The 12986-nt window shown below is 39.2% G+C and overlaps 3 protein-coding genes across 4 annotated transcripts; 2 read left to right on the top strand and 1 right to left on the bottom strand.

Annotated features, from left to right (window-relative positions):
• Positions 1 to 513: 513 nt before the first annotated feature.
• LOC118483298 lies at positions 514 to 1404 on the top strand. Its single transcript, XM_035978941.1, has one exon. It carries the CDS (start codon positions 514 to 516, stop codon positions 1402 to 1404), a length of 891 nt encoding a protein of 296 aa, XP_035834834.1.
• Positions 1405 to 4874: 3470 nt separating this feature from the next.
• LOC110887034 lies at positions 4875 to 5735 on the top strand. Its single transcript, XM_022134942.1, has one exon. The coding sequence runs from the start codon at positions 4875 to 4877 to the stop codon at positions 5733 to 5735; it is 861 nt and encodes a 286-aa protein (XP_021990634.1).
• Positions 5736 to 9663: 3928 nt separating this feature from the next.
• On the bottom strand, positions 9664 to 11910 carry LOC110883757 (protein DETOXIFICATION 48-like). 2 transcript variants are annotated; one of them, XM_035979024.1, is made up of 3 exons: positions 11727 to 11910; positions 11451 to 11628; positions 9664 to 11328 (listed from the first exon to the last, which is right to left on the bottom strand). In XM_035979024.1, exons 2-3 carry the CDS (start codon positions 11592 to 11594, stop codon positions 9862 to 9864), a joined length of 1611 nt encoding a protein of 536 aa, XP_035834917.1. In that variant the 5' UTR covers positions 11595 to 11628; positions 11727 to 11910; the 3' UTR covers positions 9664 to 9861. The 2 variants fall into 2 exon arrangements, with proteins under 2 accessions (XP_035834917.1, XP_035834916.1); XM_035979023.1 differs by having other exon boundaries at positions 11451 to 11910.
• Positions 11911 to 12986: the final 1076 nt, after the last annotated feature.

Raw genomic sequence — 12986 nt, 5'->3', positions numbered from 1 at the left:
TGTGACAAAGCATCAAGAGGGTGTTCGGTTGAGAAGGTTAGTCGCAAATCAAGCGGGTTTGGGGCTGATTTTTTGGTTTGTATTTAGAGAGTCGCGAATCAAGAAGGAAGAAAAAAAACGCAGCCAAGAGGGTTGTTAAGAAAAGTCAGAAAACCGTGCGGTGAATCACGATAAGAGAAGTCAGTCGGTTCGCAAATTCCAGGTTCTACGTTCTATTCTTTTTCTGGAATTTATATAAGGTTTAGAAATTGGTTTGATTCCACGTTAGAAAGTTAGTGTGAATTTTTTGGAATCATAGACTTCGGTTTTAGGAGAAAACCAAAGTTTTGAAAGTGAAAATTGTTGGAAAAGAAATTATGGCGGATTCAGGAGGAGCCTCTCCGTCAAACGCGGGTAGTGATTAAAGATGGTAGTTCGTTCTCCCAGTTTCAGTGTCCTATCTTAAAGTCTACAAACTATACGGTATGGGCAATCCGTATAAAAACCATTTTGAGGGCAAGCGGATTATGGGAAATGATAGAACCAAAAGAAAATACGCAAGCGGATGAAAAGAAGGATATGATGGCGACCGCTTATTTATATCAAGAACTGCCAGAAGATATGATAATACAAGTTGCAAATTGCAAGAGTGCAAAAGAAATTTGGGATGCATTAAAGACTAGGCACGTCGGTGCAGATCGAGTGCAAAAGGCACGTCTTCAAACGCTCAAAACAGAGTTTGAGATGTTAAAAATGAAGGAGGAAGACACTATCGATTCGTTCACTGCAAGACTAAATAGTATTGTCACGAGGGCAAGTGGTCTTGGATCAACTTTTGATCAACCAACTTTAGTACGGAAACTTCTGAGTTCTGTACCAAAAAGGTTCGTTCAAATTGTTGCAACCATTGAACAATTCGCTGATTTGGAAACAACGACGCTAGATGAGACAATTGGAAGATTGAAAGCCTATGAAGAAAGGACCGGTTTGGTGGATGAAAACCCGGTATATAATCAAGAGAAACTTATGTATACGCGACGCGACAAGAACTATGGTCGTGGAAGACGTTTTGGGAACAATGGACAAGGAAGGTTCGGTTCATCACAAGGCAAGTGGCGTGATGGAAAGTTCAAACAACAAGAAGAAGAAGATGATGAAGATTCATCACATGATGCTTATAAGAGTAGAAGCAACCAAAAGAAGTTTGGGAAGGATTTAAGCAAGATAAAATGCTACAATTGCCAAAAGTTTGGTCATTATGCCTCAGATTGTCCTGAATCAAATCAAAGAGGAGAAGAAACAAATCTGGTACAGGAAGACGAGGAACCAACTCTCCTAATGGCAATCAAAGAAGACTGCAATGATCTACTTCAACAAGCACATAATGGCAAGCAAGACATGGAGAAAGATCAAGGTGCAACTTAAGGATGTTCGAGATTAGGGGGGTGAATGAAATCATAATCTCTTCACATCCTATGAGTATTAGGGTTCATTATGTAATTAGTTAATAGTTAGTTTTATTAGAATTAGATTAGTGATAGAAGTGCGGGGACTAGATGCGACAAAAAGAAAGTTAGTAACCTACATGTTGGAATCGACACATCCAGGGGACACACCCCTTCTCTGATCAACGACAGGAAACAAGAAACACAGGGACGCAACCCTTCATCTTCGATTACAGCCACAAGATCAAAAGACATACCTGTTCGTGAAGAAACACGTCTATTGGATTCGCACCTCTTCAGTTAGTATAAATAGGGTTAGATTTCTATTGTAAAATCATTCACTTGTACATATTCACGATTTGTATTCATTCAATCAAGGTTAGTTTATGTTTATTCGTTCATTGTGATTTTCATTGTTCGTTAAGAAGATTCTGGGCAACAGTGGTATCAGAGCCTAGGGCTCAAATTCGTTTCGGAAAACAATCATCAGGCGGGTGGTTGAATTCCCCTAACAATTCTGATCACGCAGGAGGCATCGATTAGGTTGTTTTTTGTTAAGTTTTAACACCAATCTCATCAAGGGGGTACGATTGTTGTTCGTTCGTTAATCGTTCATCAGGAGGGTGTTCGATTTTTATCTGATCATCACTGAGGGTGTTCAGATTCTGAGTTTTTTTTTGTTAATTCAAATCACGGCAAGAGGCTATGATTCGGGTTAAGAAGACGGAAGCAAATCTGAGAAGTTTGTATTCTGGTTTGAAGAAGCAATCGCAAATCTGAGAAGTTTGGGTATTTGAAATTTGCAAAAGACACAAAATCTGAGAAGTTTTGTGATATCAAAGCATCAAGAGGGTGTTCGGTTGAGAAGGTTAGTCGCAAATCAAGGGGGTTTGGGGCTGATTTTTTGGTTTGTATTTAGAGAGTCGCGAATCAAGAAGGAAGAAAAAAAAAACGCAGCCAAGAGGGTTGTTAAGAAAAGTCAGAAAACCGTGCGGTGAATCACGATAAGAGAAGTCGGTGTCGGTTCGCAAATTCCAGGTTCTACGTTCTATTTTTTTCTGGAATTTATATAAGGTTTAGAAATTGGTTTGATTCCACGTTAGAAAGTTAGTGTGAATTTTTTGGAATCATAGACTTCGGTTTTAGGAGAAAACCAAAGTTTTGAAAGTGAAAATTGTTGGAAAAGAAATTATGGCGGATTCAGGAGGAGCCTCTCCGTCAAACGCGGTAGTGATTAAAGATGGTAGTTCGTTCTCCCAGTTTCAGTGTCCTATCTTAAAGTCTACAAACTATACGGTATGGGCAATCCGTATAAAAACCATTTTGAGGGCAAACGGATTATGGGAAATGATAGAACCAAAAGAAAATACGCAAGCGGATGAAAAGAAGGATATGATGGCGACCGCTTATTTATATCAAGCACTGCCAGAAGATATGATAATACAAGTTGCAAATTGCAAGAGTGCAAAAGAAATTTGGGATGCATTAAAGACTAGGCACGTCGGTGCAGATCGAGTGCAAAAGGCACGTCTTCAAACGCTCAAAACAGAGTTTGAGATGTTAAAAATGAAGGAGGAAGACACTATCGATTCGTTCACTACAAGACTAAATAGTATTGTCACGAGGGCAAGTGGTCTTGGATCAACTTTTGATCAACCAACTTTAGTACGGAAACTTCTGAGTTCTGTACCAAAAAGGTTCGTTCAAATTGTTGCAACCATTGAACAATTCGCTGATTTGGAAACAACGACGCTAGATGAGACAATTGGAAGATTGAAAGCCTATGAAGAAAGGACCGGTTTGGTGGATGAAAACCCGGTATATAATCAAGAGAAACTTATGTATACGCGACGCGACAAGAACTATGGTCGTGGAAGACGTTTTGGGAACAATGGACAAGGAAGGTTCAGTTCATCACAAGGCAAGTGGCGTGATGGAAAGTTCAAACAACAAGAAGAAGAAGATGATGAAGATTCATCACATGATGCTTATAAGAGTAGAAGCAACCAAAAGAAGTTTGGGAAGGATTTAAGCAAGATAAAATGCTACAATTGCCAAAAGTTTGGTCATTATGCCTCAGATTGTCCTGAATCAAATCAAAGAGGAGAAGAAACAAATCTGGTACAGGAAGACGAGGAACCAACTCTCCTAATGGCAATCAAAGAAGACTGCAATGATCTACTTCAACAAGCACATAATGGCAAGCAAGACATGGAGAAAGATCAAGGTGCAACTTAAGGATGTTCGAGATTAGGGGGTGAATGAAATCATAATCTCTTCACATCCTATGAGTATTAGGGTTCATTATGTAATTAGTTAATAGTTAGTTTTATTAGAATTAGATTAGTGATAGAAGTGCGGGGACTAGATGCGACAAAAAGAAAGTTAGTAACCTACATGTTGGAATCGACACATCCAGGGGACACACCCCTTCTCTGATCAACGACAGGAAACAAGAAACACAGGGACGCAACCCTTCATCTTCGATAACAGCCACAAGATCAAAAGACATACCTGTTCGTGAAGAAACACGTCTATTGGATTCGCACCTCTTCAGTTAGTATAAATAGGGTTAGATTTCTATTGTAAAATCATTCACTTGTACATATTCACGATTTGTATTCATTCAATCAAGGTTAGTTTATGTTTATTCGTTCATTGTGATTTTCATTGTTCGTTAAGAAGATTCTGGGCAACAGTGGTATCAGAGCCTAGGGCTCAAATTCGTTTCGGAAAACAATCATCAGGCGGGTGGTTGAATTCCCCTAACAATTCTGATCACGCAGGAGGCATCGATTAGGTTGTTTTTTGTTAAGTTTTAACACCAATCGCATCAAGCGGGTACGATTGTTGTTCGTTCGTTAATCGTTCATCAGGAGGGTGTTCGATTTTTATCTAATCATCATTGAGGGTGTTCAGATTCTGAGTTTTTTTTTTTTTGTTAATTCAAATCACGGCAAGAGGCTACGATTCGGGTTAAGAAGACGGAAGCAAATCTGAGAAGTTTGTATTCCGGTTTGAAGAAGCAATCGCAAATCTGAGAAGTTTGGGTTGTTTGAAATTTGCAAAAGACACAAAATCTGAGAAGTTTTGTGATATCAAAGCATCAAGAGGGTGTTCGGTTGAGAAGGTTAGTCGCAAATCAAGCGGGTTTGGGGCTGATTTTTTGGTTTGTATTTAGAGAGTCGCGAATCAAGAAGGAAGAAAAAAAACGCAGCCAAGAGGGTTGTTAAGAAAAGTCAGAAAACCGTGCGGTGAATCACGATAAGAGAAGTCGGTTGGTTCGCAAATTCCAGGTTCTACGTTCTATTCTTTTTCTGGAATTTATATAAGGTTTAGAAATTGGTTTGATTCCACGTTAGAAAGTTAGTGTGAATTTTTTGGAATCATAGACTTCGGTTTTAGGAGAAAACCAAAGTTTTGAAAGTGAAAATTGTTGGAAAAGAAATTATGGCGGATTCAGGAGGAGCCTCTTCGTCAAACGCGGTAGTGATTAAAGATGGTAGTTCGTTCTCCCAGTTTCAGTGTCCTATCTTAAAGTCTACAAACTATACGGCATGGGCAATCCGTATAAAAACCATTTTGAGGGCAAGCGGATTATGGGAAATGATAGAACCAAAAGAAAATACGCAAGCGGATGAAAAGAAGGATATGATGGCGACCGCTTATTTATATCAAGCACTGCCAGAAGATATGATAATACAAGTTGCAAATTGCAAGAGTGCAAAAGAAATTTGGGATGCATTAAAGACTAGGCACGTCGGTGCAGATCGAGTGCAAAAGGCACGTCTTCAAACGCTCAAAACAGAGTTTGAGATGTTAAAAATGAAGGAGGAAGACACTATCGATTCGTTCACTGCAAGACTAAATAGTATTGTCACGAGGGCAAGTGGTCTTGGATCAACTTTTGATCAACCAACTTTAGTACGGAAACTTCTGAGTTCTGTACCAAAAAGGTTCGTTCAAATTGTTGCAACCATTGAACAATTCGCTGATTTGGAAACAACAACGCTAGATGAGACAATTGGAAGATTGAAAGCCTATGAAGAAAGGACCGGTTTGGTGGATGAAAACCCGGTATATAATCAAGAGAAACTTATGTATACGCGACGCGACAAGAACTATGGTCGTGGAAGACGTTTTGGGAACAATGGACAAGGAAGGTTCAGTTCATCACAAGGCAAGTGGCGTGATGGAAAGTTCAAACAACAAGAAGAAGAAGATGATGAAGATTCATCACATGATGCTTATAAGAGTAGAAGCAACCAAAAGAAGTTTGGGAAGGATTTAAGCAAGATAAAATGCTACTGATCCGTGTCAGTGTGTATATGTTTTTAGATGTTTAATTAAGCCCTTTTTACACTTTTAGCCAAGTTTTAAATTTATAAAACACGATATTTACTAACACTAAACACACATATGGGCAAGTGCACCCATCGTGGACGTAGTATAGTGTTGGTAAGATACCGAGGTCGTCCAAGGACACAAGAGCTTTTAATACCGGTTTATCCTCAACGTCTAATCAAATCAAAAGGTTAGAAAAAATGATTTAAACTAAGAAAAATAAAAACTAACTAAATGCTGAAAAATAAAATAAAATAAAAACAGATAGACAAGATGAATCACTTGGATCCGACACGTGTATTAGTATAACCTTTGATTATTTTCGCACTTTTGCACTTGTTTAAGAGATTATCTTAGTTATTGTAGTAGGCCCCTCTTTTGAAGGCGACGTTACCCTCAACCCAGTAGTTTGAGTCAGCAAGGATACAATCCTAAAGGGTCGGATTATTGAAAGATAATGAATTAAGTTATTAATGCAAATTGTGGTAGGCCCTGCTTTTGGCGGTGACGTTACCCTCGGCTAAGTAGTCTGAGTCAGCAGGGATACAGTCCTAAATAGCCGGGTTATAGTATTAATAGTAGTTAACTTATGAGGGGGTCAAAGAGTTTGGATCCCCGCCATCCAATACCTATGGGCATTGAAGGAGATCCTACTAAATTTGACCCAGGTCCCAAGCAGGACCTCTAAACGCTGAACAAGGGCAAGACCCTTACCAAACCGTTCCCTTAACCCCCGACCAGGTAGCCAACATACCTCCATATAGACCGTGGAGATATGAATGGTGAAAATCTTTTATTTTATATAGACAGTAAAATAATGCCAAGACACCACGGACAAACGATAAGGAAAGATCACCTTCAACATAAGTAACTAGTTATTAAAGTCATTAATACAAAACCAAATAAAAAGTGCAAAAGATTAAAAATAAAAAGTATTATACTAAACACTTGTCTTCACCAAGTGATGTAAGAGACTTAGGCAAACATGGCCTTGATTGTCAAGAACTCTTACGATCAATCTTGGATCCCGAGACGACTCACACACTCTACGATGGACAATGGATGGTGGTGGATGATGGTGATATGTTGGTGGTGGGTGGTGGATGAGGTGTGAGAGAGGTGGTGTGCCAAGGGATGAGTTGAAATGAAGCCAAGCACTCCTATTTATAGGCTGAACAGAAGCCTGGGCACGGCCCCGTGTCCGCTGGACACGGCCCCGTGCCCGTCTGACACTCTCTCTCTTCATTAATTGTAATTCGCAATTACAATAAATGCACCTGCAGCACTCTGACCACGCCCCCGTGTCCGCTGGGCACGGCCCCGTGGTGGGCAATAGAAGCTTCTACTACTTTGTCTTTTGTGCAAGGGCTGACCATTCTGGACACTGCCCCGTGCTCGCTGAGCACGGCCCCGTGTTGAGCTCGACACGCCCCGTGTCCGCTGGACACAGCCCCGTGTTCAGCTGGGCACAGCCCCATGCTCAGCTGGGCACAGCCCCATGCTCAGCTTTCTTCTTGTTTTTGCTTTGGGAGATGCTGTCGAGGAGTCGGGCATGCCACGTTTCTTCCTTTTCTTTGTATTTATGTTGGATTTGGCTGCATTTTTGCTTCTTTTGTTCATTTAAGCACTTTTAACCCTGAAAATACAAAAGGAAGACAAAAGTACACTTTTTCCAACATTAGTACTTAAAAAGGGTTAGTTTTATGCCTCATTTGATGTAATTTATATGTTGCATTTTACTCACATCACTACAATTGCCAAAAGTTTGGTCATTATGCCTCAGATTGTCCTGAATCAAATCAAAGAGGAGAAGAAACAAATCTGGTACAGGAAGACGAGGAACCAACTCTCCTAATGGCAATCAAAGAAGACTGCAATGATCTACTTCAACAAGCACATAATGGCAAGCAGGACATGGAGAAAGATCAAGGTGCAACTTAAGGATGTTCGAGATTAGGGGGGTGAATGAAATCATAATCTCTTCACATCCTATGAGTATTAGGGTTCATTATGTAATTAGTTAATAGTTAGTTTTATTAGAATTAGATTAGTGATAGAAGTGCGGGGACTAGATGCGACAAAAAGAAAGTTAGTAACCTACATGTTGGAATCGACACATCCAGGGGACACACCCCTTCTCTGATCAACGACAGGAAACAAGAAACACAGGGACGCAACCCTTCATCTTCGATTACAGCCACAAGATCAAAAGACATACCTGTTCGTGAAGAAACACATCTATTGGATTCGCACCTCTTCAGTTAGTATAAATAGGGTTAGATTTCTATTGTAAAATCATTCACTTGTACATATTCACGATTTGTATTCATTCAATCAAGGTTAGTTTATGTTTATTCGTTCATTGTGATTTTCATTGTTCGTTAAGAAGATTCTGGGCAACAGTGGTATCAGAGCCTAGGGCTCAAATTCGTTTCGGAAAACAATCATCAGGCGGGTGGTTGAATTCCCCTAACAATTCTGATCACGCAGGAGGCATCGATTAGGTTGTTTTTTGTTAAGTTTTAACACCAATCGCATCAAGCGGGTACGATTGTTGTTCGTTCGTTAATCGTTCATCAGGAGGGTGTTCGATTTTTATCTAATCATCACTGAGGGTGTTCAGATTCTGAGTTTTTTTTTTTTTTTGTTAATTCAAATCACGGCAAGAGGCTACGATTCGGGTTAAGAAGACGGAAGCAAATCTGAGAAGTTTGTATTCCGGTTTGAAGAAGCAATCGCAAATCTGAGAAGTTTGGGTTGTTTGAAATTTGCAAAAGACACAAAATCTGAGAAGTTTTGTGATATCAAAGCATCAAGAGGGTGTTCGGTTGAGAAGGTTAGTCGCAAATCAAGCGGGTTTGGGGCTGATTTTTTGGTTTGTATTTAGAGAGTCGCGAATCAAGAAGGAAGAAAAAAAACGCAGCCAAGAGGGTTGTTAAGAAAAGTCAGAAAACCGTGCGGTGAATCACGATAAGAGAAGTCGGTCGGTTCGCAAATTCCAGGTTCTACGTTCTATTTTTTTTCTGGAATTTATATAAGGTTTAGAAATTGGTTTGATTCCACGTTAGAAAGTTAGTGTGAACCTCCCGATTCTCCTAATTTAGTTTTAGATTAGCGTAACCAGGGTTAAGACAAATGCCTCGATATGATATATTTGATTTGCAATAATTGAATACATATATATGTATCTAGGGTTAGGATTAAATATACAGTCTCATAAAGATAAGAAGTCGTAAGAAATATAACAAACGAACTCTGATTGACCTCATTCAAGTGGCATTAGAACCATCTTGTCAAACTTTATGACCTGGGATTTTTGGTTTTTGCTTTTATATGTATAGCTTGAAGATTTTAGAATTTTTGTTTATATCATTGTGTGTTTTCTATATTTGCGTCATTGTTTTATATTTTTCGGCTCATTGTGTCTTTTTTCCTCGACATTGTGTTATGTTTTTCGGCATTGTGTTATTTTTTGCTCGGCATTGTGTCTTTGTACACTTGTTATTTTTAAGAGTCTTTGTAGATTAACTTTACCCTATGTATCTAAACTAAACCCATCCCATAATTGTCAGTTATCGGTCATTAATTATTTATCAAACCTAAAATCGTTATTGATTAATTGCTTCTAATATTATACTATTAAAGTCACTTAACACTTAACTTGCGTCTTAAATTGAATTGCATATAGTTTAGTCTTACTTTCGCAAACAAAGAAACATTTGAATTTCTCTTTACGATGAAACAAAACATGTAGAAATGTTTGTGTGGATACGATACCAAACTTAGAATTAATATATTGACTCATACCTCGCCATAAAAGAATCCAGGCAAAACTTTCGACCAATGGGAGAAAATACGAAGTAATAGTTTATGTAAACGTTATTTTATTCTATTCTATTCTTATATAGGGAAAAAAAGGAAGAAGCATCAGACTGAAGAACAATATACAGCCAAGACAAGACTAGGAGAGAGATAACTACTAAAAGAAACTAGCTAGCGGCTAATTAATTAATTAATCAGTGTCGTCAAATACAATCTTCACATATAATACCGGAGGTAAAAGAATGTAAAATGAAGTCGATCGAGTGCTTAATTAATGCTTAAGAAGAGGATCTGTTTCAAGTGAACCACCACAATCTGGATTCTTCTTAATAACATCAGACACTACTGTGATATCTTCAAGATTAGGTTCCATTGAGACCACCGGTAACAGCGTTGGTGATTTTGTCAACTCTTTAGCTCTGTCCACTTGAACAATCCAATCTGTCTTAGAGAGAAAATACAACATGAGCAAGGCACATGATCCCTGAGCTGCAAGCAACCCGAACCATAGCCCGGGAAACCCCATTTTCAAGACGAAAGCCATAACAACAGCAACCGGCATTCCAACCAAATAAAATGAGCCCAAGTTAATATTGGCTCCAAGGGTGGGCCTTGCACTGCCTCTCAACGCCCCACAACCGGTGGTTTGTGGGCAGTTTCCAAGCTCACACAGCCCCGCTATCGGCAATGCTACAGAAGTGAGTTCAAGAATGTCGGGGTCGTCGGTGAAAAACCTGCCCCATTGGTGCCTCATCAATGTTGTGAACAGCATTGCCATAAGGCCTAACACCACAGCGCACACAAGCGAAATAATCATCGAGATACGAGCCTTGGCCGGTCGGTTTGCACCCAGCTCATTCCCAACCCTAGTGGACACCCCAAGGCTCAATGCAGAAGGGAAAACATACACCAACGACGTCGTTTGGATGAGAATTCCCATTGAAGCGACGGTGGCTTTAGGGTTTGCTAGTAACCCGCACAGCATTATCATGAGCTCATACCACCACCACTCGAGACACACGGAGACGCATGTCGGAATGGCATACGCCAAGAGAGAGGACCATCCGCGGAGGCAGTCAGCACTGGGTGCCACCCATGAATCCCTGTAAACTCCAGAGAAGTAAACAAACGAGAACACAAGGAACAAAAGGTTTAGATTTGTGAGAACCATGGCGATTGACACCCCCGAAATCCCCATCTTCAAATACCCAACGAGCAAAAAGTTGAGTGGTACATGCAGAAATATTGAAACTGCTGAACAGTAAGTTAAAGGCAGGATAATGTTTTGAGCCCGGAGATAGACACGAAGAGGGTGAAGAAGAGAGAGCAAGAAGAGGTCCGGAATGGCGAAAACGATGAAAATGTGAGCTGCAGATGAGATTTCTTCATCTTGTCCACACCATAACAAGAGAGTCTTCATGTTGAACCACATAAAAGACACTGGGAGAGAAGTTGACAGGAGCAAAAGCACTGTTCTTTGTAGGGTTATCCCCAGTATTTTCATCTGTTTGGCACCATAGGCTTGACAACAAATGGGCTCCATGCCCATAGCTAAGCCAGAGAGGACGGAATAACCGGTGATGTTGGCGAATCCGATAGCGAGAGATCCCCCGGCGAGCTCAAGTTCACCAAGATAACCAAGAAACAGCATGGAGATCATAGCTCTTGAGTATAGTAGTAAACCAGTCATGGCAGTTGGTCCTGAAATCTTCCCAATGGCTTTCATTTCCTCCAATGCCTGTATGTGAAAACGATCAATTAGTCTTTATATTTTCAAAAGCCAACACTTTATATATACTTTGACCAAGTTTCTTTCTTTCTTGAATCAAGAAAGATTTAAAAAAAGACATGAGATGTTACCTCAGAAGGGGTTGGCCATGAATGAAGTTTGGGGGGATCATTGTTAGTAATATTATTATTATTATTATTGTTACGATGAGTGTTGAAATGGGTATTCTTGGAAATGACCAAATTGGATGGGGAAGATGGTGTTGGGTTACACATGGCTTACAGTTCTTGGTGTTCGGGAAAGAGGGAACTAGCAATCAAAAGTTAAAATAAAACTATATTACAAAAGTTAAAGGTAGAAACAAGAAAACAAAAAGGAAGAAAGAAGGTGGGAGCAAAGCAAAGTACCACTACTAATAGTTTGTGTTTTGTTTTCTTAGGGAAAGAAAGAGAAGCTTTAGGAGTTGATGAGTACTCTTGAGGCCAAGGGTGTTGGGTATATATACATAAATGGGTCGGGCCCTACCAATTGGAATTGTTTCCCACAACCTTGTCACTGTTGGGGGGGAGAGAGAGAGAGAGATGCCATTGAAGAAAGCGGCTGTTGATTTGCTTCAACATAAAGAGAGAGGTGGAGGTGGGGGCCGACCCATATCCTTTCTTCTTCATTCCTTCATAGACAGACACATATGCATAACCGGTGTGAACGGTATCATACTATACTTCTTTGTTTATCTAACAATGGAACTTGTAAGACATGTTAACTATGTTCCAGAGTTTGTTTTAATCCATCTGTTTATAGGAAGGAAGGAAGGAGGGAGTAAACTAATGAATGACTTTGTATGATAAAAAGGGAATCAATCATCTTGAACTTTATTGTGTGTGTATATTTAAATTATAGGAGTTACAAGAACAGATTTTAAAAATAATAACTTTATGCTATTTATCTTTGTTTGTGAAACTTAAAAATCTAATTTATGATTCCCTCATTGTTATTATCAAGCATAAATAGGTCAGAATGAAATGGGCATGGTTTTGTGGTAGCGAATGGTTGTTTCTTTGAGGAGCTTATAAATTGCCAACGAAGTTCTGATATCTTATCTTGTGTGGTAGCGTTTATTTAAATATATAAGTCCCATCAAATGATTGGGCAACCACAAACGATTTTTGGTTACGAATTGGATTTTTAGTTCCAAGTTCACTCATGTGTATACTTATTGTTTGTTATATAAAAGATCTAGTGAAATATGCAAATTATAAACGATGACAAATTAAATATGTAACTTATGTTAAGAGGACGCTATAAGCTTAATGAAACAGATCGATGCAATATAAAAATTGTTTTTCACCGCCAAAAAGGTTGTGCCCAAGAGTTTATATTTTAGAGATAATGTTAAATGCCACTTTGTGCCTCTTTCTCCCCTTTTCTGAGGTTGTAACTTTAGCTATTTATATATGAATTCACCTTTGTGTAAGTAGGTTTTTAGAGGATAACATTTAAAATTTACTTCTTTTGAGGTTTCATATCATCCACCCAAATGAACCCTAAAACGGACTGTGATATTAGAAAAATTAGGCTTTCAATTATTGTTTGACAACTAGGATTTATATCGGTGGTGTTGGAATTAAGTGAGTACTTTTTATCTTGATATTTGAATGATTATAAAT

This window comes from Helianthus annuus, chromosome 10, assembly GCF_002127325.2.
Source record: "Helianthus annuus cultivar XRQ/B chromosome 10, HanXRQr2.0-SUNRISE, whole genome shotgun sequence".
Classification (NCBI taxonomy): Eukaryota; Viridiplantae; Streptophyta; class Magnoliopsida; order Asterales; family Asteraceae; genus Helianthus; species Helianthus annuus.
The sequence above is the reverse complement of the archived record's forward strand: the minus strand, read 5'-3'. Positions and strand labels throughout refer to the sequence as shown.